Source organism: Mercenaria mercenaria, chromosome 16 (genome assembly GCF_021730395.1).
Source record: "Mercenaria mercenaria strain notata chromosome 16, MADL_Memer_1, whole genome shotgun sequence".
NCBI classification, from domain to species: Eukaryota; Metazoa; Mollusca; class Bivalvia; order Venerida; family Veneridae; genus Mercenaria; species Mercenaria mercenaria.
In genome coordinates this window covers 23,382,756-23,409,918 of record NC_069376.1, presented here as the reverse complement: position 1 = coordinate 23,409,918, position 27,163 = coordinate 23,382,756, and the positions used below count along the sequence as shown (strand labels likewise).

Sequence of the window (27,163 nt, the reverse complement as noted above, 5' to 3'; positions counted from 1 at the left end):
TCGATGTTAGGTTATTTGTGACGTCAGAACTTCTGAATCACAGTAAGTAGTCATGAAAAATTATTTGTTTTATTTGCGTGTATACATGGTAAAAGTACATACATAGTTTCAAATCACCAAAAATTCGTAATTTCGGATATTGTTTAATAGTTTACCTAAATCAATGAAGAATTGTATCAACTTTTGGCACACACAAGTTTTATTTGAATTTGTGTCCAAATTGTGAAATAATTGTCATAAATTTAAACCTCTAGCATGTAAAGCGTCGGTAGCGATGAACATTTTCTCAGAAACTGCTTGAACTATTTGGTCTTTTGAATGTTTGACTCGGGGGATATTGCCCATAAGAAAATAGTATCTTAATATTTCATAGAATCGCGTTAAATTAATGGAATTATGGGCAAGCTACACTGGTTTCGTTTTGTATTTTCAACAAAATAAAATCCCCTTTCTGATTTGTCTTAGAATTTATTAAACGTATAACCAAATACTGTCCGTAAAAGACAGGTCAGCCTCTTCTCTAAATACCGGATCCCACCGACGCTTGAATCTACCAGTACACTTAATTAATCTGAATAGGTGGCCTGCCAAAATAGGCTAATATGAAAACAACTGTAAACATCCTTTATTCGTAGTTATAATAAATCTGCAATAAAAACAGGTTTATGTCTACCGCCGCAAAAATGAATTTGATTCCGTATGACAACCCTGTAATAGATTACTTTAAAACACTCTCATATAAAAACTAATGAAAATAATGCTCGTAAGGTATGATAAACTTTGATGAGAACCCTTACACTTAACCATACGTCATGAATAAACATGATGACGTATTCACTAAGTATAGGCTATACTTTTACCGGTTATAATTGTCGAAATATTTCAAATGCTTTTAAAAGCAGTGCTACACATTATCAGAGAATCGGTAGAGATTTCCGACCAATGAAATAAAATGTGTATTTTATACTTCTTTGTTCTAAATAAAGAATGTCTTGAACTTTTCAATTTGAAGGCGAAGCAGGCCATTTCAAATGCCATTAAAACGACCAGGCACGTGATTGGTTTTGAATAAAATATTTATATGAAGGCACCCAAACATAATCGCCACTGAATTTGATTTCTTTATTCGACAAGTCGGTACCCCAGATAAATGGGGAATAATATAATAGTTCTAGAACAATTCTATCGGAAGTTATGCCACATTTATGCCACGTGTCAGGCAACAGTTTGCGTGACACCAATGACCTTTAATCCAAACCTTCACCCCAAGCATTTGCAGAAAAAACAACTGTTTACCCTGATTGGTAGTCCAAAAATAGTCCTAAAAAAAAAACGGGTATACCGACTGTAATATCGCAAGAATCCTAGTATTGTTAAATCTAAATAAATCTCAACCCTTATGTGGTGATAGGCTTGCTAAATCAACAGAATGAGCCGGATGAATCAGAGACGAAACAATCCACATACATCTGCAGTCCTGAATAAAAATTATTCTGTGAAACAATCGTTTTTTTTGTTTGTTTGTTTTTTTTTTTAATTTACTTTCTGAAGTGTAGTGGTCAGAATTCGGATCACCATCTGTAGGTCTACAAATCAGGCTCTGAACCCCAAAATTTCAATCATTATTGCTTTGTTTTTTCGTTTGCCAACTGCTATCAAATCCTTAAATACATTTAAAGCCGCAAAACCACCTCCAGTAAAATCGTCTAGATAGTTCTGCTGTTTGCCTGATTTCATGTTTGATTTCAACACAAAATTCTTAAATGCCCACCACGACCTAGTAACCTTTTCTTTTTAACCACGGAAACTTCATGAAAATCATTCTTAAATTACAAGTAATATACAGCCATGATGGATAATCAAGGCCCTTCCTTAAATAAATGAGTTTTACAGCTTCGTATGCAAAAACTTATTCAATCAATCTATTATCATCATAGTTTTAAGAGCATAGCTAGAATGACTACTTTACATTGAAGAAACCAAATGTGTTCGAAATTTAACTTAATACACTAATTTCTGTACATATTGTTACATTGATTAAATATAGTATTAAGTCATTAAACGCCTTGTTTTGGCCTAATCTATGTCACCGTCAACTTGTTACTAAATACTTGTATATTTCAATCTTTTCATGCAAATCATGTAAAACTACCGTCGTGGAAATACAAAAGAATACAGGTATTTTGTGGCGTATCTTTAAATCCTAGCAAATTTGCAATGTTATCCATTCCTCAAAGGAAGTGTTGTATCAAAATAAAACTTTCTGTGTCAGTCCAGTGTTTGTGTTAGCAGAGAAGACTATTAAACGTACTAGACGGTATGCGTTTTGCGTTTTTTGATGACAAGTCCCTTGACCTAGATCTTGACCTATTTTAGAAATTTAACAGCTGTTAATTTTGGGTCGATATAGTCTACTTTGACCGGTGAATTTGCTAAGTTAACTATATCGATATTTCTTTTTTTTTTTTTTTTTTTTTTGAGCTCTGAGACGAAATTTCATTTGAACTTCATCTCCGGGCGCGACCCCAATCTTGACCCCTAAAATGTCTCTGAAATGTTCTACTTGCAAATTATCCCGGGATGTGGGTTTTGATACTTCACTGAAAAGTTATACTGACTGCAGGACACTCCCGAATGTGGAGCGAAGTATGTGCTTTTTTATGGAAAATTTGAATATTAATGAAGTAATTGCACATGCAGTGACGTGTACTCGCCCGAACCGTTTCCGCTGCGTCATTAACCTGCACACATCGCCACCACCAGTCTGTTATGTTTTAAGACCAGGATGCGGGCGATATCACCCGACGCAACTGAAACTGCCCACCGAGCACACGCCATGCTAAAACTTGTACATGTAACAAAGCATTTTCTGAACTTTATCACTGATTGGTTAGATATGTCGCCGCATAAATAATGAACGCTTACGACCACTGCATATAGAATAATTCTGCCCGAGTGTTTTCAGCCTGACGGTCAGTAGACAGTCTAAAATGTCTTTCTTACAAAAAACGTTTTGATAACTAAATGCCCCCTTTGACCGGCAATAATGCCAAATTGATATATTCGTCTCTGAAAATCTGTTCAAGGGAGGAAAGCAGATGTGCCGCCAATAAGACACTGGTAAGACTAACAGAAGGTATGATTTAATTTGCGCATCTTCCTACAGACTGTAACTTTTTGTTCAATATTAGACATGCTGACCATACAGACGAGCCTAGTATAGATGACCTATACACTTACACCGCCACACCCTCCTTGAAATTTTACCTCTAACCATGACATAGTCTTGTGAAATACCCGAACCATGTAAAAATACTTAAAAATCAATAATATTATCAATACACCCACCAGCATTATCTTGTAACTGTCTGTTTCTTCCTTCTCGATATCGTTTGCACAATTACCGGTCCCTCGTGCTCCAAGGTCATGTGGAGGTATCTGATTCCGCACCTCGTTCCTGGCCGGCCTTTTGTTTCTCTCCTCTCGTCCTATGGTGATATTCCTGTTGTTGACGATTTTGCTCTTACATTTTGCCTGTGACCTTCGTCCTTCCTTTCCCGGCCTTGTCGTTTAGGTCTAACACGTTCATGCGGCATCTCAATTTAAGATTACTTTAAGTTTATCTTTACTGAACGACATGTAGAAGAACTGTAGATTCTGTCAGTGTATAATAACGGTGTATTCGCCCTTTCAGACGCAATGTGAGAAATCTGCACGGGCTTTTTGCTTTTATATCGAACAACTGGCTGTGTTCTCGGCTCGCTGAACATGCACATCAGTACTGTATTAATAAAACGAGAACCAGTTCAACTGAATAATAAAGGCCGATTAATCCCGAATCCTTAGCAACTAACAAACATTTTAAGTCTCGAGGAATAAATGAAATTATTTTAAGGAAATAATTTATATTATGCACATATTAGAGATGTTGCTATTTTATGCTTTTGGAGTAATGCTTACTTTTAAGATTTTCTTCTTTATTTGAGGTTTCAGAATTTATAAGTCTGTTACACATTCAACTGTACCTGAAAAAAAAAAAAAAAAAAAATGTTATTTGAAGTCCCACATTCAATCCATAATAACCATTCTAGCATAAAACTGCTGTTATTGTCACTTTTCTGGGGTGTTTTAACAGGAGAGAAAAACGTGTTAACGGAGAGATTGTCACGCTCACGTCATGTTATAACACCTTTTTATATATGCGCGTTCCTTGGCAAAGCATAAACGTATTATGGCCCCAAAACAGATAATTCTAAAGGAAATGACGTCAACATGTAAAAACAACGTAGACACTGCGCATTTCATGGAAATTTAATGACGTCGAGGGACAATATATTCATTTACTTGGTTTTTACGCGTTTTATGCTAGAATGGCATTAGCACATGTTCTTTTCGTGTTATAACATCTTCAGAACCCCTCGGGTACCAACCAGTCTCGGGATTCTGCAGATGTTATAACACGAAAAAACATGTGTATCCCTGCATAAATAAATAAACCAAGTGGATCGTTGTTGGATAATTCAATTTTTTTTTTCAATAAAAAACTTAAACAAAACCCATAACAGACTGGTATTCAGTTTTAATTGACATTAACTCATAAAAATAGATCTATATGTCTTCATTAATGAACATTTTATAATTTAAAGACATATGGTTGAATGAGGAGTAAACAGAAAATTTTGTCTGCCTCAAAATGTAAAAGTTGATGGAGATAATTGGCAGGGGAGGAGGACTTCAATAGATGGAAATTTTTTACAAGGCCATCTTTCAGTTAAGAGAAAAGTAGTTTTTATAATGATTCATTTCCAGTGCTGTCACCCCCTCCTGCAAGTCTAGAAAATTCCATAGAAAAGATGACAGAAACTGATGCTGGCATTGAAACCAGTGTCCCAGGTGTCACCATGGCAACAGATGAGGCTGTGGAGAGTCTAGGATTTGATGTTACCCTTGAATCTACCAGTATACAAGGACCTGATACTGGACAGAAAATACCAGAAAATGTAGTTGTTAAGAAAGGTGAAATCTTTAGATAATTTTAGTGAACCTTTCCACTTTGTTTTGTTTACTACTATATAAGTATGATAATCATTACCAAGAAATTGTTAGCCGGGGCCCAGCCAAAGTCAAAGTTGAACTTTTTAAACCAGTGTTTAAACTGAATATGATGTGCAAAAGAGTATTATAAAGGCAAGAATCATCCTGAGCATACATGATCTATGCTTATGGAAATATTGGATGGCTTTACTTAGGAAACCAATCTATAAGTGAGCTGCTGACTCCCTTACCAACTAAAGTTTTCAGTCAAATTATTTAGACCCTAGTCACATTTCTGAGAAAACAATGGACTAACATGTTATCAAACAGCAGTTATCAGATATGCTTGTTAAGACAGAGGCATGTTCTGTATTTGCCTTAGAAAGTTCTAATGTTTTATTGATATTTCAGCCCCAGCAGATGACCAAGTGGAGGGCCAAACAGGTGACAAGTTAGGGACGGTTATAAAGAAGACTATCAGGAACACTATCTGGCAGGGATCTGGGGCCTTCCAGTTACAGATGCCATTGTATGTTGTCCTTCATATACATCAACTCACCATCCACTTTAGTACGCCTTGTTAATGTTGTAGAGATCTAGGGGCAGCATTAAAGTTTGCTATTAACTGTCTGTTTGTAAGACAGGTTAATATTCAATATGAAAATGTTTGTTTATATTAGGGTGTACAGTGCTCCCTCTCTGCAGCGGCCCTCTGAACAACAATTCCCTCCTTGCAACAACACTTGCTACTGACTCCACAATATGCTTATTGTTCTTTATTTTACCTCTCTACAACAACTCCCTCCGAACAACAACCAAATTTTCTGTTTCCCAAAGGGTGTTGCTGTAGAGAGGGAGCACTGTATTGATTCAACTCTGTTAATTCATAAAAATATAGTAAAAAGTTTTAGGGGGCACCTGTGTACATTGGATATACTCTTGTTTCACGGAAAACTTTCCATGGAAATCTTTCTGATGATACAGCTGTTATATATTGGTACATTTAAACCAGCCTCGGTAGCCTAGTGGTAGAGCATCCGCTTTTCAGGAGGTCATGGGTTCAATCCCCGGCCGCGTTATACCAAAGACGTAAAAAATGGTACTAGTAGCTTCCTCGATTGGCGCTCAGCATTAAGAGGATAGTGCTAGGACTGGTCATTGTGCTCACTGCTACAAGTAGACACCGTCGTTTATATGACTGAAAAATTGTTGAAAAAGACGTTAAACCCGAACACACACACATTTAAACCAGTAGAGTCAGTGTACCTGGTTTCGCACACTTTTTACACACTTCTTGAAATAAACTGAAATATGTGGAAGCAATTTATTATTTTGCATTTTCAGGCAGAAGAATAGATACATGGCTCTTTATTTATGCACTAGGTTATTCTTCATGTGATAACTGCTCACCACTGGTAGCTCTCCAATATAGCCAGAAAATGAGCCATTATTCGGACATATTTGTACCCGGTTTCGCACACAATGACTAAAAATTCTCTAATTCTTTGTACAGTACGGATATTGGTTGGATCGAAATTGCACAACAATGATACTTCTGTAGAAACTGTATTTTTAGCTGTCATTATCATAATGATGTCGCTATACCATGCACAAACGAGGTAAACTCAGTGGTGTCTAATTTTATGCTGTCTCGGTGATACTTTTACTACACTTTTATATATCTTTGTCTTTTATCAGAATGCCTGCTTGTCGTTTAGAAAACTATAGGAACATTCAAAAGGAGACCTGGTCCCTTGATTTCACCAGTTTAAATTTCTCTTGGCAAGTATTTCATTACAAGAACGGAAAATTCTTTGGTGTGCGAAACTGTGAACTGTGCAAAACCAAGTACACTTACTCTAGTTAACAGGTCATATTTTTCTGTGACCCATGTGATCATTATGTGTTTGTATTTTGAGTGACCTATGTGATCATTATGTGTTTGTATTTTGAGTAACCCGTGTAATCATCATCTGTTTGTGACAAAGTGATCATATATCTCATTGACTTTTGTTATCATCATCTAGTATGTGCAGTATGTGTTTGCATTGTTTAGTGACCCATGTGATCACTGTCTGTTAGTAACATGTGATCTTATTTTTCTGTGGCCCATGTGATCATTTTCAATTATTGACCTGTGTTTGTATTTTTTAGTGACCCATGTGATCAGGGACATGCGCTACTATTTTTCTGTTTTTGACATGTCCTGTTTTTCAGTGTCCAATGTGAACATCATCTTTTAACAACTTGTGATCATGTTTATAAGTGACCAGTGTGATAGTCAGGTTTTAACATGTGATCCTATTTTTCTATGACCCATGTGATAATGACCTATTTACAATATGGGATTTTACTTTTCTATGAGGGATTTTACTTTTCTATGACCCATGTGATAATTACCTATTTACAATATGGGATTTTACTTTTCTATGACCCATGTGATAATTACCTATTTACAATATGGGATTTTACTTTTCTATGACCCATGTGATAATTACCTATTTACAGTATGGGATTTTACTTTTCTGTTACCCATGTGATAATTACCTATTTACAATATGGGATTTTACTTTTCTGTTACCCATGTGATAATTACCTGTTTACAATATGGGATTTTACTTTTCTGTTACCCATGTGATAATTACCTGTTTACAATATGGGATTTTACTTTTCTGTTACCCATGTGATAATGATTTATTGGTTACTTGTGTTTGTGTTTTTCAGTGACCCATGTGATCATCATCTGTTAGCAACATGTGATCGTGTGCCTGTCATTGTGTATGACCATGAACCAAGTTCTGTCATTGCTTATTCTCTGAGGTAAACATTTATTATGCCCCCTTGAAAGAAGCAGGGGCATATAACGACTATAGGTTTTGGGGTCAGTAGGTCAAAAAGCTCAAGGTCACAGGTGCCTAAACTTTGAAAATGGTTTCTGCCCAATAACTTGAGAAACACTTGACCAAGAACCTTCAAACTTTGTACCATAATTGGGCTTATAAAATAGATGACCCATATAGTTTTTGGAGTCAGTAGTAGGTCAAAGGTCAAGGTCACAGGGGCCTGAACCTTAAAAATAGTTTCTGCCCTATAACTTTAGAACTACTTGACCAGAACGTTCAAACTTGGTAACATAAGTGGGTTTATAAAGTAATTGTTCCCTATAGAATTTTGGGTCAGTAGGTCAAAGATCAAGGTCACAGGGGCTTGAACCTTGAAAACAGTTTCTGCCCAATAATGTGACAACCATTTGACCCAGAACCTGCAAATTTGGTAGCATAATTGGGTTTGTGAAGTAGATGATTCCTAGTGTTTCAGGCATCAGTAGGTCAAAGGTCAAGGTCGTGAGCCTTAAAATGGTTTCTGCCTGATAACTTGAGAACCACTCAACCTAAAACCTTCAAACTTGAAAGCATGATTGGACGTATGAACAGAAGACCTGTATTGCTTTTGGGGGAGGGGGTCAAGATCACAGTGCTTTGAACCTTCAAAACAGTTTCCACTCAATAACTTGAGAAACGCTTGACCTAATACCTTCAAACTTTAAAGCATGATTGGGCGTAGGAAGTAGATAACCCCTTATATTTATGTCTCCCCTAGGAGACATATTGTTTTTGCCCTGTCCGTCCGTCCGTCCGTACGTCACACTTCATTTCGGAGCAATAACTGGAGAACCATTTCACCTAGAACCTTCAAACTTCATAGGGTTGTAGGGCTCCTGGAGTAGACGACTCCTATTGTTTTTGGGGTCACTCCGTCAAAGGTCAAGGTCACAGGGGCCTGAACATTGAAAACCATTTCCGATCAATAACTAGAGAACCACTTGACCCAGAATGTTGAAACTTCATAGGATGATTGGTCATGAAGAGTAGACGACCCCTATTGATTTTGGGGTCACTCCGTCAAAGGTCAAGGTCACAGGGGCCTGAACATTGAAAACCATTTCCGATCAATAACTAGAGAACCACTTGACCCAGAATGTTGAAACTTCATAGGATGATTGGTCATGAAGAGTAGATGACCCCTATTGATTTTGGGGTCACTCCATCAAAGGTCAAGGTCACAGGGGCCTGAACATTGAAAACCATTTCCGATCAATAACTAGAGAACCACCTAACCTAGAATGTTGAAACTTCATAGGATGATTGGTCATAAAGAATAGATGACCCCTATTGATTTTGGGGTCACTCCATCAAAGGTCAAGGTCACAGGGGCCTAAACATGGAAAACCATTTCCGATCAATAACTTGAGAACCACTTGACCCAGAATGTTGAAACTTCATAGAATGATTGTACATGCAAAGAAGATGACCCCTATCGATTTTGGGGCCACTCCATTAAAGGTCAAGGTCACAGGGGCCTGAACATTGAAAACCATTTCCGGTCAGTTACTTGAGAACCACTTGACCCAGAATGTTGAAACTTAATAGGATGATTGGTCATGCAGAGTAGATGACCCCTAATGATTTTGGGGTCACTCTGTGAAAGGTCAAGGTCACAGGGGCCTGAACATTGAAAACCATTTCCGGTCAGTAACTTGAGAACCACTTGACCCAGAATGATGAAACTTAATAGGATGATTGGTCATGCAGAGTAGATGACCCCTAACGATTTTGGGGTAACTCTGTGAAAGGTCAAGGTCACAGGGGCCTGAACATTGAAAACCATTTCCGGTCAGTAACTTGAGAACCACTTGACCCAGAATGATGAAACTTCATAGGATGAGTGGTCATGCAGAGTAGATGACCCCTAACAATTTTAGGGTCACTCTGTTAAAGGTCAAGGCCACAGGGGCCTGAACATGGAAAACCAGTTCCGATCAATAACTTGAGAACCACTTGACCCAGAATGTTGAAACTTCATAGGATAATAGAACATGCAGAGTAGATGACCCCTATTGATTTTGGGGTCAGTCTATCAAAGGTCAAGGTCACAGGAGCCTGAACAGTGACTTGAGAACCACTAGGCCAAGAGTGTTGAAATTTAGCGGGATGACTGGACATGCCAAGTAGATGATCCCTATTGCAGCTAACCATCAGTGTCTCTTTGACTTTCGCTCCTAACCCCTATTGACTTCTTGCCTATAGGACTTTGCATTGGGGGAGACATGCGCTTTTTTACAAAAGCATTTTCTAGGTTTTTTTAGCATAAAAAATGTACTGTGTAAAAATGCTTGAAAAAATGTTACATATACATGTTAATAAGTTTATACTATTAAATGTCTTCTATAACAAAATAGAGCTTTTCCAAGTTTTAAGGACATTTTCATTTAAATCTTGAGTATGTTTACATCCTGCTTTAATATATAGATTGTGATATAGTCAAGAAAGAAGTAAAAATCTCTGTCATGTTTCTTCCTTTCCTTCTTATTTTAGTTGCCATGACTACCATATGAAACTTCATGAGATTCAAGCTGCGCAAAGGTAACTATGCAAAATATTGGATGTAGCACAGTTCACTTTTGAGAGGTTTCTAGTTTGAGGGGATTTGTCTGTGGAATGCGTGCTACATAGAAGAAATAATCGTATGCAGTTACCTTTAAACAATTCTGATCTTGTTGATATACCTCATGAAATAACTTTGTTTGTTTGTTTTGGGTTTAATGCCATTTTTATGCCCCCAAAGGTGGGCATATTGAAATCGCACTGTGCGTCCGTGTAAATTCTTGTCCAGGCTGTAACTCTGCCATCCATAAAAGGATTTTGAAATAACTCAGCATAAATGTTCACCTAAATGAGACAACTTGACATGCGCAAGACCCAGACCCCTAGCTCCAAGGTCAAGGTCACACTTAGAGGTCAAAGTTTAACAGGGTCTATTTCATGTCCGGACCATAACTCTGCCATCCATGAAGGGATTTTAAAGGCGTATGCTAGAATTCCCTGTATATGAGATGGGCGAAAATTTTCCCAATAACAGAATTTCTTTAAACTTTTGATATTGAAGGACAATCATCTAAGAAACAAAAAAATGCAATAAAAATCATAGGTCACCGGATTCGAAAAAGAGTTATCTGCCCTTGAAAACGTCATTTTTGGGGGAAATGCCGTTTTCAAGGGCAGATAACTCTTTTTCGATACCGGTGACCTATGATTTTTATTGCATTTTTTAGTTTCTTAGATGATTGTCCTTCAATATCCAAAGTTTGAAGAAATTCTGTTATTGGGAAAATTTTCGCACCAAATTCTAGCATACGTCCTTAAAATAACTTTGGATAAATGTTTACCATAATGAGATAATTTGTCATGCGCAAGACTCAGACCCCTAGCTCCAAGGTCAAGGTCACACTTAGAAGGTTAACAGGGTCGGTTTCTTGTCCGGTCAATAACTCTGCCATTCAACAAGGGATTTTAAAATTACTTGGCACAAATGTTCCCTATAATGAGTTGATATGTCATACGCTAGACCCAGACCCATAGCTCCAAGGCAGGGCTCCAGATAAGATGCGTATTAGCGTAAATTACGCTTTGAAATAATGCATATACGCATGTGCGATCATTTTTAAGTGTATAAAAATGTATAAGAAGTTACAGAAACTCCTGCAATGACTTTTTACTAGCGTAAACAAAATCTGAATCATCTAAAGGCTTTAGGTAACAAAGCACGGTCAGCATTAATTCTCCCACACAGAACGTACACACGCATTGAATGGTACTTTATAAGTTAAACTATATCATATACCCAATGCATTCGTAAATCAAATAGTTGGGAAACAATATTGATGGTACGATAGTGTATTTTAAAGCGGTGTCGATTTAAAATATCAACCTCCGGTGTAGAGTAAACAACAAAATGTCTCTTTCTAAGATTGTAAAAAGTGAACAAACACTATGCATCTTTAAACCAACAAGAACATTTTGTGTTCGCTCTATATCTCATAAACCTCTTGAAGGATTTTCATGAAAAATATCAACCTCCGGTGTAGAGTAAACAACAAAATGTCTCTTTCTAAGATTGTAAAAAGTGAACAAACACTATGCATCTTTAAACCAACAAGAACGATCATTAAAATATATTTAAAGCTATATTGAGTATTCTATTGGATTCAGTAGCGGTGTTTTAAGCCAAGGGAGAACAAAAAGCAAGAACTTGAATGTTGAATTGAAACTGAACTGCAAACAAATTCATGGGTGTTACACCAAATTAATAAATATGTTATAAAACCGTTTTCTTTTTTTTCACATTTACAAATTTTCAGGAGTAAAATTACTCCTAGTAAATTTCAGACTACCATTTTACTCATTCACAAAAATTATGATGAGTAAATACTCATAGGCCAAAAAAATTATCTGGAGCCCTGCTCCAAGGACAAAGTTACCTTTGGAGAACTTCTTTTTTTTATCTGGTCACAAAACGATTCATACGTAAACTATTATGGTGTAGATATGTGCTCTCCCTATTGAGCTAAGCGTGCTGGCTCATGGAATAACCACATAACCTATGTAGTCCCCTGCCACGAGTGGTGGGGGGTTATAGGAATTGTCTCCATCTGTCCTTCCATCCTTCCGTAACATTTTGTGTTCGCTCTATATCTCATAAACTCTTGAAGGATTTTCATGAAACTTGGGTCAAATGATAACATTATCAAGATGATATGCAGAACCCATGAGTCAGCCATGTCGGCTCAAGGTCAAGGTCACAACTCGAGGTCAAAGTTTGAGCCTTCCATTTCGTGTCCGCTCTGTATCTCCTAAACCCCTTGAAGGATAATCATGGAACTTTGGTCAAATGATCACCTCATCAAGATGATGTGCAGAGCCCATGAGACAGCCATGTCGGCTCAAGGTCAAGGTCACAGCTCGTGGTCAAAGGTTTGAGCCTTCCATTTCGTGTCCGCTATGTATCTCCTAAACCCCTTGAAGGATAATCATGAAACTTGGATCAAATGATCACCTCATCAAGACGATGTGCAGAACCCATGAGTCAGCCATGTCGGTTCAAGGTCAAGTTCACAACTCAAGGTCAAAGGTTTGAGCTTTCTATTTTGTGTCCACTCTGTATCTCCTAAACCCCTTGAAGGATAATCATGGACTTTGGGTCAAATGGTCGCCTCATCTGAATGATGTGCAGAGCCCATGAGACAGCCATGTCGGCTCAAGGTCAAAGGTTTGAGCCTTCCATTTTGTGTCTGCACTGTATCTCCTAAACCCCTTGAAAGATAATCATGAAACTTGAATCAAATGATCACCTCATCAAGACGATGTGCAGAACCCATGAGTCAGCCATGGTGGCTCAAGGTCAAGGTCACAACTCAAGGTCGAAGGTTTGAGCCACTATCAATAACAGCAGCGGGGGATATAGCTGTCTTTTAGACTGCCTTGTATTTACAGTGACAGTGAATCCAGATAATCATGATGTAAGTCAGATTGCCTGAAATTGCTAGGTTTTCACTAATAATATATAAATGTTATACCTAAAAGTATTTTAGTATATATGACATGTTTAGATAGTTGAAATGTATTTATTCTTTTCCAGAAGCAGTAAAGCAGAGACTGAGAATGTAGATAGATTGTCAAAAGATGAACAGACAGGATTAGGTAGAGATTACTTGATTTTTATCCTGAAGAATTTATACTTCTTTTTGGTAAAAAGTTAAATGTGAAGCAGTGGCTGAGTGGTCCCTGACCTCCAATCACTTGTTCCTCACTGCTTTAGGTTTGAAACCTTGCTTAAATAGGTCAGCTTGTTTAAGGAAGATCTGTGGTTATACCCAGGTGCCTGCCTGTGCAAGGGGCACCTTGGATCTTCTACCTGGATCAAAAGCTGGAAAGTCACCATATGACCTATAATTGAATTGGTGGGATGTTAAACCCAGCAAAAAGAGTAAGTGTGAAGCTCATTACAGTACAGTACTATTATGCCAGTTAGTATGTCATTGATATAAAACATACATTATTTGGACCTTCAGTATTTCAATACTGTTTTCAGGAATGGTATTGAATTGTAACAGGAATGGTATTGAATTGTAACAGGAATGGTATTGAATTGTAACAGGAATGGTATTGAATTGTAACAGGAATGGTATTGAATTGTAACAACTTGACTAAGAATTGGTAGGATTGCATTATTTTATTTCCAATTCTGAATGGTTAGACTGTAAGACTAGGCTATAAAACTATCTCTGCCATTCCTTTCTAATGGAAAGTTGTTGTTTTAATATACATAGATATAAATAATACTAATACAAAATATAGGACCTCTGCTAGACTATTGGACCACAAGGCATAGTTGAAATAGTGTTGTCAGCAAATGTTAAAACACCAAAATAGAACAAATAACTATTTCAGCAAAGAGGCCTTCATCAAGCAAGTTGTCATTCTTTAAGGGCACTGGTAAAGAGACTGTGAGTAGGCCAGACACTCCTGACTCTGTTAGATTCCTGAATAAAGTGGATAACACCATACTAGAAAGTCCTCAAGGTGAGTAGGCCAGTCACTCCTGATTCTGTTAGATTCCTGAATAAAGTGGATAACACCATACTAGAAAGTCCTCAAGGTGAGTAGGCCAGACACTCCTGACTCTGTTAGATTCTTGAATAAAGTGGATAACACCATACTAGAAAGTCCTCAAGGTCAGTAGGCCAGTCACTCCTGATTCTGTTAGATTCCTGAATAAAGTGGATAACACCATACTAGAAAGTCCTCGAGGTGAGTAGGCCAGTCACTCCTGATTCTGTTAGATTCTTGAATAAAGTGGATAACACCATACTAGAAAGTCCTCGAGGTAAGTAGGCCAGTCACTCCTGATTCTGTTAGATTCTTGAATAAAGTGGATAACACCATACTAGAAAGTCCTCGAGGTGAGTAGGCCAGACACTCCTGACTCTGTTAGATTCCTGAATAAAGTGGATAACACCATACTAGAAAGTCCTCAAGGTGAGTAGGCCAGACACTCCTGATTCTGTTAGATTCCTGAATAAAGTGGATAACACCATACTAGAAAGTCCTCAAGGTGAGTAGGCCAGTCACTCCTGATTCTGTTAGATTCTTGAATAAAATGGATAACACCATACTAAAAGTCCTCAAGGTGAGTAGCCAGACACTCCTGATCTGTTAGATTCCTGAATAAAGTGGATAACACCATACTAGAAAGTCCTCAAGGTAAGTAGGCCAGTCACTCCTGATTCTGTTAGATTCTTGAATAAAGTGGATAACACCATACTAGAAAGTCCTCAAGGTGAGTAGGCCAGTCACTCCTGATTCTGTTAGATTCCTGAATAAAGTGGATAACACCATACTAGAAAGTCCTCAAGGTAAGTAGGCCAGTCACTCCTGATTCTGTTAGATTCCTGAATAAAGTGGATAACACCATACTAGAAAGTCCTCAAGGTGAGTAGGCCAGTCACTCCTGATTCTGTTAGATTCCTGAATAAAGTGGATAACACCATACTAGAAAGTCCTCAAGGTGAGTAGGCCAGTCACTCCTGATTCTGTTAGATTCCTGAATAAAGTGGATAACACCATACTAGAAAGTCCTCAAGGTGAGTAGGCCAGTCACTCCTGATTCTGTTAGATTCCTGAATAAAGTGGATAACACCATACTAGAAAGTCCTCAAGGTGAGTAGGCCAGTCACTCCTGATTCTGTTAGATTCCTGAATAAAGTGGATAACACCATACTAGAAAGTCCTCGAGGTGAGTAGGCCAGTCACTCCTGATTCTGTTAGATTCCTGAATAAAGTGGATAACACCATACTAGAAAGTCCTCGAGGTGAGTAGGCCAGTCACTCCTGATTCTGTTAGATTCCTGAATAAAGTGGATAACACCATACTAGAAAGTCCTCGAGGTGAGTAGGCCAGACACTCCTGATTCTGTTAGATTCCTGAATAAAGTGGATAACACCATACTAGAAAGTCCTCGAGGTGAGTAGGCCAGACACTTCTGATTCTGTTAGATTCCTGAATAAAGTGGATAACACCATACTAGAAAGTCCTCGAGGTGAGTAGGCCAGACACTCCTGATTCTGTTAGATTCTTGAATAAAGTGGATAACACCATACTTGAAAGTCCTCAAGGTCAGTAGGCCAGTCGCTCCTGATTCTGTTAGATTCTTGAATAAAGTGGATAACACCATACTTGAAAGTCCTCAAGGTGAGTAGGCCAGTCGCTCCTGATTCTGTTAGATTCCTGAATAAAGTGGATAACACCATACTAGAAAGTCCTCAAGGTGAGTAGGCCAGACGCTCCTGATTCTGTTAGATTCTTGAATAAAGTGGATAACACCATACTAGAAAGTCCTCAAGGTGAGTAGGCCAGACACTCCTGATTCTGTTAGATTCCTGAACAAAGTGGATAACACCATACTAGAAAGTCCTCAAGGTGAGTAGGCCAGTCACTCCTGATTCTGTTAGATTCCTGAACAAAGTGGATAACACCATACTAGAAAGTCCTCAAGGTGAGTAGGCCAGTCACTCCTGATTCTGTTAGATTCCTGAATAAAGTGGATAACACCATACTAGAAAGTCCTCAAGGTGAATAGGCCAGTCACTCCTGATTCTGTTAGATTCCTGAATAAAGTGGATAACAGCATACTAGAAAGTCCTCAAGGTAAGTAGGCCAGTCACTCCTGATTCTGTTAGATTCCTGAATAAAGTGGATAACACCATACTAGAAAGTCCTCAAGGTGAGTAGGCCAGTCACTCCTGATCTGTTAGATTCTTGAATAAAGTGGATAACACCATACTAGAAAGTCCTCAAGGTGAGTAGGCAGACACTCCTGATTCTGTTAGATTCCTGAATAAAGTTGATAACACCAATACTAGAAAGTCCTCAAGGTAAGTAGGCCAGACACTCTGATTCTGTTAGATTCCTGAATAAAGTGGATAACACCATACTAGAAAGTCCTCAGGTGAATAGGCCAGTCACTCCTGATTCTGTTAGATTCCTGAATAAAGTGGATAACACCATACTAGAAAGTCCTCGAGGTGAGTAGGCCAGTCACTCCTGATTCTGTTAGATTCTTGAATAAAGTGGATAACACCATACTAGAAAGTCCTCGAGGTGAGTAGGCCAGTCACTCCTGATTCTGTTAGATTCCTGAATAAAGTGGATAACACCATACTAGAAAGTCCTCAAGGTGAATAGGCCAGTCACTCCTGATTCTGTTAGATTCCTGAATAAAGTGGATAAACACCATACTAGAAAGTCCTCGAGGTGAATAGGCCAGTCACTCCTGATTCTGTTAGATTCTTGAATAAAGTGGATAACACCATACTAGAAAGTCCTCGAGGTGAGTAGGCCAGTCACTCCTGATTCTGTTAGATTCCTGAATAAAGTGGATAACACCATACTAGAAAGTCCTCGAGGTGAGTAGGCCAGTCACTCCTGATTCTGTTAATTCCTGAATAAAGTGGATAACACCATACTAGAAAGTCCTCGAGGTGAGTAGGCCATCACTCCTGATTCTGTTAGATTCCTGAATAAAGTGGATAACACCATACTAGAAAGTCCTCGAGGTGAGTAGGCCAGTCACTCCTGATTCTGTTAGATTCCTGAATAAAGTGGATAACACCATACTAAGAAGTCCTCGAGGTGAGTAGGCCAGTCACTCCTGATTCTGTTAGATTCCTGAATAAAGTGGATAACACCATACTAGAAAGTCCTCAAGGTAAGTAGGCCAGACGCTCCTGATTCTGTTAGATTCTTGAATAAAGTGGATAACACCATACTAGAAAGTCCTCGAGGTGAATAGGCCAGTCACTCCTGATTCTGTTAGATTCTTGAATAAAGTGGATAACACCATACTAGAAAGTCCTCGAGGTGAGTAGGCCAGTCACTCCTGATTCTGTTAGATTCTTGAATAAAGTGGATAACACCATACTAGAAAGTCCTCGAGGTGAGTAGGCCAGTCACTCCTGATTCTGTTAGATTCCTGAATAAAGTGGATAACACCATACTAGAAAGTCCTCGAGGTGAGTAGGCCAGTCACTCCTGATTCTGTTAGATTCCTGAATAAAGTGGATAACACCATACTAGAAAGTCCTCAAGGTGAATAGGCCAGTCACTCCTGATTCTGTTAGATTCTTGAATAAAGTGGATAACACCATACTAGAAAGTCCTCGAGGTGAGTAGGCCAGTCACTCCTGATTCTGTTAGATTCCTGAATAAAGTGGATAACACCATACTAGAAAGTCCTCGAGGTGAGTAGGCCAGTCACTCCTGATTCTGTTAGATTCCTGAATAAAGTGGATAACACCATACTAGAAAGTCCTCGAGGTGAGTAGGCCAGTCACTCCTGATTCTGTTAGATTCCTGAATAAAGTGGATAACACCATACTAGAAAGTCCTCAAGGTGAGTAGGCCAGACACTCCTGATTCTGTTAGATTCCTGAATAAAGTGGATAACACCATACTAGAAAGTCCTCAAGGTGAGTAGGCCAGACACTCCTGATTCTGTTAGATTCTTGAATAAAGTGGATAACACCATACTAGAAAGTCCTCAAGGTGAGTAGGCCAGACACCCCTGATTCTGTTAGATTCTTGAATAAAGTTGATAACACCATACTAGAAAGTCCTCAAGGTGAGTAGGCCAGACACTCCTGATTCTGTTAGATTCCTGAATAAAGTGGATAACACCATACTAGAAAGTCCTCAAGGTGAGTAGGCCAGACACTCCTGATTCTGTTAGATTCCTGAATAAAGTGGATAACACCATACTAGAAAGTCCTCAAGGTGAGTAGGCCAGACACTCCTGATTCTGTTAGATTCCTGAATAAAGTGGATAACACCATACTAGAAAGTCCTCAAGGTGAGTAGGCCAGACACTCCTGATTCTGTTAGATTCCTGAATAAAGTGGATAACACCATACTAGAAAGTCCTCAAGGTGAGTAGGCCAGACACTCCTGATTCTGTTAGATTCCTGAATAAAGTGGATAACACCATACTAGAAAGTCCTCAAGGTGAGTAGGCCAGACACTCCTGAATTCTGTTAGATTCCTGAATAAAGTGGATAACACCATACTAGAAAGTCCTCAAGGTGAGTAGGCCAGACACTCCTGATTCTGTAAGATTCCTGAATAAAGTGGATAACACCATACTAGAAAGTCCTCAAGGTGAGTAGGCCAGTCACTCCTGATTCTGTTAGATTCCTGAATAAAGTGGATAACACCATACTAGAAAGTCCTCAAGGTGAATAGGCCAGTCACTCCTGATTCTGTTAGATTCCTGAATAAAGTGGATAACACCATACTAGAAAGTCCTCAAGGTGAATAGGCCAGTCACTCCTGATTCTGTTAGATTCTTGAATAAAGTGGATAACACCATACTAGAAAGTCCTCGAGGTGAATAGGCCAGTCACTCCTGATTCTGTTAGATTCTTGAATAAAGTGGATAACACCATACTAGAAAGTCCTCGAGGTGAGTAGGCCAGTCACTCCTGATTCTGTTAGATTCCTGAATAAAGTGGATAACACCATACTAGAAGTCCTCGAGGTGATAGGCCAGTCACTCCTGATTCTGTTAGATTCCTGAATAAAGTGGATAACACCATACTAGAAAGTCCTCAAGGTGAGTAGGCCAGTCACTCCTGATTCTGTTAGATTCCTGAATAAAGTGGATAACACCATACTAGAAGTCCTCAAGGTGAGTAGGCCAGTCACTCCTGATTCTGTTAGATTCCTGAATAAAGTGGATAACACCATACTAAAAGTCCTCGAGGTGAGTAGGCCAGTCACTCCTGATTCTGTTAGATTCCTGAATAAAGTGGATAACACCATACTAGAAAGTCCTCGAGGTGAGTAGCCAGTCACTCCTGATTCTGTTAGATTCCTGAATAAAGTGGATAACACCATACTAGAAAGTCCTCGAGGTGAGTAGGCCAGTCACTCCTGATTCTGTTAGATTCCTGAATAAAGTGGATAACACCATACTAGAAAGTCCTCGAGGTGAGTAGGCCAGACGCTCCTGATTCTGTTAGATTCCTGAATAAAGTGGATAACACCATACTAGAAAGTCCTCAAGGTGAGTAGGCCAGTCACTCCTGATTCTGTTAGATTCCTGAATAAAGTGGATAACACCATACTAGAAAGTCCTCAAGGTGAGTAGGCCAGTCACTCCTGATTCTGTTAGATTCCTGAATAAAGTGGATAACACCATACTAGAAAGTCCTCAAGGTGAGTAGGCCAGTCACTCCTGATTCTGTTAGATTCCTGAATAAAGTGGATAACACCATACTTGAAAGTCCTCAAGGTGAATAGGCCAGTCACTCCTGATTCTGTTAGATTCTTGAATAAAGTGGATAACACCATACTTGAAAGTCCTCAAGGTGAGTAGGCCAGTCACTCCTGATTCTGTTAGATTCCTGAATAAAGTGGATAACACCATACTAGAAAGTCCTCAAGGTGAGTAGGCCAGACGCTCCTGATTCTGTTAGATTCCTGAATAAAGTGGATAACACCATACTAGAAAGTCCTCAAGGTGAGTAGGCCAGACGCTCCTGATTCTGTTAGATTCCTGAATAAAGTGGATAACACCATACTAGAAAGTCCTCAAGGTGAGTAGGCCAGACACCCCTGATTCTGTTAGATTCTTGAATAAAGTGGATAACACCATACTAGAAAGTCCTCAAGGTGAGTAGGCCAGACACTCCTGATTCTGTTAGATTCCTGAATAAAGTGGATAACACCATACTAGAAAGTCCTCAAGGTGAGTAGGCCAGACACTCCTGATTCTGTTAGATTCCTGAATAAAGTGGATAACACCATACTAGAAAGTCCTCAAGGTGAGTAGGCCAGACACTCCTGATTCTGTTAGATTCCTGAATAAAGTGGATAACACCATACTAGAAAGTCCTCAAGGTGAGTAGGCCAGACACTCCTGATTCTGTTAGATTCCTGAATAAAGTGGATTAAACCATACTAGAAAGTCCTCAAGGTGAGTAGGCCAGACACTCCTGATTCTGTTAGATTCCTGAATAAAGTGGATAACACCATACTAGAAAGTCCTCAAGGTGAGTAGGCCAGTCACTCCTGATTCTGTTAGATTCCTGAATAAAGTGGATAACACCATACTAGAAAGTCCTCAAGGTGAGTAGGCCAGACGCTCCTGATTCTGTTAGATTCCTGAATAAAGTGGATAACACCATACTAGAAAGTCCTCAAGGTGAGTAGGCCAGACGCTCCTGACTCTGTTAGATTCTTGAATAAAGTGGATAACACCATACTAGAAAGTCCTCAAGGTGAGTAGGCCAGACGCTCCTGACTCTGTTAGATTCTTGAATAAAGTGGATAACACCATACTAGAAAGTCCTCAAGGTGAGTAGGCCAGACACTCCTGACTCTGTTAGATTCTTGAATAAAGTGGATAACACCATACTAGAAAGTCCTCAAGGTGAGTAGGCCAGACACTCCTGACTCTGTTAGATTCTTGAATAAAGTGGATAACACCATACTAGAAAGTCCTCAAGGTAAGTAGGCCAGTCACTCCTGACTCTGTTAGATTCTTGAATAAAGTGGATAACACCATACTAGAAAGTCCTTGAGGCGAGTAGGCCAGTCACTCCTGATTCTGTTAGATTTTTTAATAAAGTGGATAACACCATACTAGAAAGTCCTCAAGGTGAGTAGGCCAGACACTCCTGTTAGATTCCTGAATAAAGTGGATAACACCATACTAGAAAGTCCTCAAGGTGAGTAGGCCAGACACTCCTGATTCTGTTAGATTCTTGAATAAAGTGGATAACACCATACTAGAAAGTCCTCAAGGTAAGTAGGCCAGTCACTCCTGATTCTGTTAGATTCTTGAATAAAGTGGATAACACCATACTAGAAAGTCCTCAAGGTGAGTAGGCCAGACACTCCTGATTCTGTTAGATTCTTGAATAAAGTGGATAACACCATACTAGAAAGTCCTCAAGGTGAGTAGGCCAGTCACTCCTGATTCTGTTAGATTCTTGAATAAAGTGGATAACACCATACTAGAAAGTCCTCAAGGTAAGTAGGCCAGTCACTCCTGATTCTGTTAGATTCTTGAATAAAATGGATAACACCATACTAGAAAGTCCTCAAGGTGAGTAGGCCAGACACTCCTGATTCTGTTAGATTCTTGAATAAAGTGGATAACACCATACTAGAAAGTCCTCAAGGTGAATAGGCCAGTCACTCCTGATTCTGTTAGATTCTTGAATAAAGTGGATAACACCATACTTGAAAGTCCTCAAGGTAAGTAGGCCAGACACTCCTGATTCTGTTAGATTCTTGAATAAAGTGGATAACACCATACTAGAAAGTCCTCAAGGTAAGTAGGCCAGTCACTCCTGATTCTGTTAGATTCCTGAATAAAGTGGATAACACCATACTAGAAAGTCCTCAAGGTAAGTAGGCCAGACACTCCTGATTCTGTTAGATTCTTGAATAAAGTGGATAACACCATACTAGAAAGTCCTCAAGGTAAGTAGGCCAGACACTCCTGATTCTGTTAGATTCTTGAATAAAGTGGATAACACCATACTAGAAAGTCCTCAAGGTGAGTAGGCCAGTCACTCCTGATTTTGTTAGATTCCTGAATAAAGTTGATAACACCATACTAGAAAGTCCTCAAGGTAAGTAGGCCAGACACCCCTGATTCTGTTAGATTCCTAAATCTGTTAGAGTACTGATTGCCCCTTTGATAGGTTTTTGATGTAATTGATTTTGTTAGACGCCATGTAATGATTATTGAGATCCCCATCACATTAAAAATTGGAAATGTCTATTTACTTGATCACTGAAACTAAAAATTTTAGTCAAAAGTCTTTTGATATAGATAATGAAATCTTGAATAAGATTGTAGATGACTTAATTGCCTTTGCCTGGAAAAAAAGAAAATTTACCCCAGATATGTCCAGTTTTATGAACAAATGGAAAAAACATGGCTCTCTGAATTGAAGGTCTTCTTTTTGCTTATACATGTAGTAAATAGAAAGTGTCTGTTCATCCAGTAATCGGACACCTAGTCTCTGTCTTAGGCATCTGGTAAATTATCAGTTAAGTTATGTGGACTTTCAAATGAAAGTCCTGAAGACATGTAGGCCAGACATTCTAGTATAGTGTTATCCACTTTATTCAGGAATCTAACAGAATCAAGAATGTCACATTTAATTTCAATGTTAGAAGTAGTGATTATTTTTTTGGAAACAAAATGATATTTAGGCACATAGGCATCCGGTTACCAACTTGTACACAAATAAGGCATCGGTCAGTATTGGACAACTGCAGAATATATAGAAACACTATTCTATGTTAAGAATATGACTCAGGACTTTCTAAGTAAATTTTATTTCTGTGACACAACTGAAGGTGGAGATTCCTCACAGAAAGATACATTCTATTACAATTCAGACAATGAACAGATACTGTGTGTATTCTCCTGAGAATTTTTTTTAGGTTTCATGCGGCTTCATGACAATGGAAATGTAGACTTAAATAAAGTGACTTAAATATATTAATGTCTGACTTGTCTTTTTTACCATCAACTTTGGTTTCATTGCACTGCATATTCCTCAAGAAGTCCACTTCAACTGCTATAATGACATTTCTATGGACCTTCAAGAACCTTTGATATTTCCAAACCTATTTCTTTTTACAGTCATAAGCTGTATGGCCAGGTTTGTTTTTAATTCTCCGCCATGGCGGAGGGATTATAGGAATGGTCTGCGTCCGTCCTTCCGTCCGTAACAAAATCGTGTCCGGTCCATATCTCCTAAACCCCTTGAAGGATTTTCATGAAACTTGGGTCAAACGATCACCTCATCAAGACGATGTGCAGAACCTATGAGTCAGCCTTGTCGGTTCAAGGTCAAGGTCACAACTCAAGGTCAAAGGTTTGAGCCTTCCATTTTGTGTCCACTCTATATCTCCTAAACCCCTTGAAGGAATTTTATAAAACTTGGGTCAAATGATCACCTCATCAAGACGATGTGCAGAACCCATGAGTCAGCCATTCCGGCTCAAGGTCAAGGACACAACTCAAGGTCAAAGGTTTGAGCCTTCCATTTTGTGTCCGCTCTATATCTCTTAAATCCCTTGAAGGAATTTTATAAAACTTGGGTCAAATGATCACCTCATCAAGACGATGTGCAGAACCCATGATTCAGTCATGCCGGCTCAAGGTCAAGGTTACAACTTAGGGTCAAAGGTTTGAGCCTTCCATTTTGTGTCCGCTCTATATCTCCTAAACCCCTTGAAGGATTTTCATCAAACTTGGGTCAAACGATCACCTCATCAAGGTGATGTGCAGAACTTATGAGTCAGCCATGTCGGCTCAAGGTCAAGGTCACAACTGAAGGTCAAAGGTTTGAGCCTTCCATTTCGTGTCCACTCTATATCTCCTTAACCGCTTAAAGGAATTTTATGAAACTTGGGTCAAATGATTACCTCATCAGAACGATGTGCAGAAATTATGAGTCAACCATGCCAGCTCAAGGTCAAGGTCTCAACTAAGGGTCGAAGGTTTGAGCCTTCCATTTGGTGTCCACTCTGTATCTCCTTAACCCCTTAAAGGATTTTCATCAAACTTGGATTAAATGATCACCTCATCAAGAACTCATGAGTCAGCCATGTCAACTCAAGGTCAAGGTCACAACTGAAGGTCTAAGGTTTCAGCTCTGTATCTAAACCCCTTGAAGGATTTTCATGAAACTTTGGTCAAATGATCACCTCATCAAGACGTTGTGCAGAATTTATGAGTCAGCCATGTCAGTTCAAGGTCAAGGTCACAGCTAAAATCAAAGGTTTACCCTTTCACTATCCATAGCAGTGGCGGGGGATTTAGCTGTATTTCAGACTGCCTTGTATATGTTAATTTAAAGACCTTTCCAAAATACATGTATTATAGGTTTATTCACTTTCTAGATAATTATTATAACAATAAAGATACAAACATATGAACATTTTATTGCATAAAGTTTCTCGAAGAGTTACACGCCTGACCTTATAAAAACAGTAGAGAATTTATTTCAGATGAGATGGACTTTACCATGATTTTACCGAGTGGGACAGACAGCAATGATAAATCTAAGACTGGAAAACAGGCTATAAATCATCATATAGAACTTCGTAAGTACCATCTCATAGAAATATATAAGCTGTATAAATATATAATTGTTAGTATTGTCTTATAGAATTACATTTCTTGTAAGTATTGCGTGAGAGCTGTTACACATTTCATTATCTCTCATGAACAGGCTCAATCAAACCGAGTCTGCTATTACCGTATAAGTACTTTTTTCTGCGGTAACTTTTTTTCTGTGGAAGACAATAAGACCGCAGATTTAAAATCCGTAGAAAATTTTGTCCTGATATGCTGTGATACCGATGATACAAGCTGCCATTATAATCCGGTTAAGTATAAGACAATGTCCGATAACGTTACCTGCTTTTGTCCCACAAGGCCGACAAAGCAAGTTGAAAAATTAGTAGTAACTGTAATATAATAGAACAGTTTTATAATTGTTTTGTTGTTGAATAAACTGTAATGAAAAAAGATCGAATTTGTTTTGATTTTCGTTCACCCTTGAGCAGTTAGCTGTCAGTTTCAGTTTTCTTACATTATGTGACAAACACAATCCATTGTATCCTTTGTGTCTATTGTTAACCGAGTCGTGTGGCAATGGTCATATTTACCGTTATTTGTATGGGTCTTGAAAAAGGCGTGATTAACAAAAATTATCATACCGTTTCAATGCACAGATAAGAATGTTTGCAAAATATAGATTCAGGCATTTTTTGTGTCTATTTGGCATGAATGTATTTATAAAATGACTGTTTCTGTTTGCGTTTAACACGCAACATTATGTGATGATGACGATGTTACATCAGTATCCATCAATTTTTATTTTCAAACCGGAAGCCAACATTACTGTCAAAATAACAATAAAATATGTACCTGTCTATTTGAAATTAATGAAACAACCAGTGAATATAAAACTGCAGAAATAAATCCCATCAAGGTGAGAAGGAAGACACCGCAGAAATATGGTAGGCAGAAATTTAATACCACCTCATTTTTGAAAAAATCGCAGAATATCAAGCCTGCGGAAAAAAGTACTTATACGGTATGTTACTTGGTTGCGTTCTGTGCTTCCAAAGGATCTTCTTACAGATTTTATTGACAATGTGAAGCTTAAGCCTTAAGTAGCCACAGAAAGTTCCTTTCAAACTCAGTGTCATCATTGTATTGTCATTAGCTCACATGGGGGTGGGCTTTAGTGATCACTCACTATCTGCTCAACATCATCTCTGTTTGTCTGTCCACACTTTGGTTATAAGTTAATGAAACTTGGCCTGGTTGTTCTTTGAATGGTCCTCTACTTAATTGTTCTACCAAGTTTGCAACTGGGGTCAAAATTTGCCCTGCCCTGGAGCTCTCTTATCAGTCCCCTATAGGAATGCCCTCTGTCTGTCCGAGCTTATATTTGCATACTTAGGTGGCTGTAGGAACAATAGGTAATTGTACTTTTTCTTTGATGTCATTTATTTTATTACTCGAAATAAAAGACAAATAAATCCCGTGCAATTTACACATATTTATTTCTATAATATATAGTTCTATATCATAATCATAATACAACGAGATGTATATAATGCACTGCATAATATCACACGACTAACTTTAACGTACACTATCAACGAACAGTAATTAAACTAAGGTTGGAATGAATTGGCCGCTCAAAAAATTTACAGAGAAACATCGCTGGCTAGCCACAGCGCATGTAATTGACCGAAAGGAGAACAGACGTGTTGTAGACGCCAATGATGAATAAATTTGTATCAGTCCCTGGTACTAAACCCGCAAAAGTATCATACTAACGCAACGCAAACGCAATAACGCAGTGTTAAACGGTCCAGATTACCGCAAATGACTGTCGAATTAAAGATTCCATCCATCGCTGGCTAACCTCAGCGCATGGATAAAAACCTCAACCCGCACCACTGTACGGCAAAGCCAGCACTGCAACGCAATATTGGAATTACCAAGTACTAAGGGCAAAACCAATGACGCAATACTCCTGTGCAAATAGTGTATGATACATCTCCCAATTAGTGTTCTGATCAAAGGTCAGCCTACCCTGACGGCTGCCCTGTCACGAGAAGTAAGACCCTAATCAGATTTAAAATTTAGAAAATACAGACACGCCTGATCACCTCTCAGAAGATA

General features: G+C 38.7%; 1 protein-coding gene across 1 annotated transcript in view; it reads left to right on the top strand.

Annotated features, from left to right (window-relative positions):
* LOC123541099 (1-phosphatidylinositol 3-phosphate 5-kinase-like) overlaps positions 1-27,163 on the top strand; it is a 123,970-nt gene that overhangs the window by 65,288 nt on the left and 31,519 nt on the right. Inside the window, 7 exon segments of the mRNA XM_053526381.1 lie at positions 4,810-5,016; positions 5,446-5,563; positions 7,759-7,854; positions 10,410-10,457; positions 13,510-13,571; positions 14,322-14,453; positions 24,967-25,062. Coding sequence (XP_053382356.1) covers positions 4,810-5,016; positions 5,446-5,563; positions 7,759-7,854; positions 10,410-10,457; positions 13,510-13,571; positions 14,322-14,453; positions 24,967-25,062 — 759 coding nt within the window.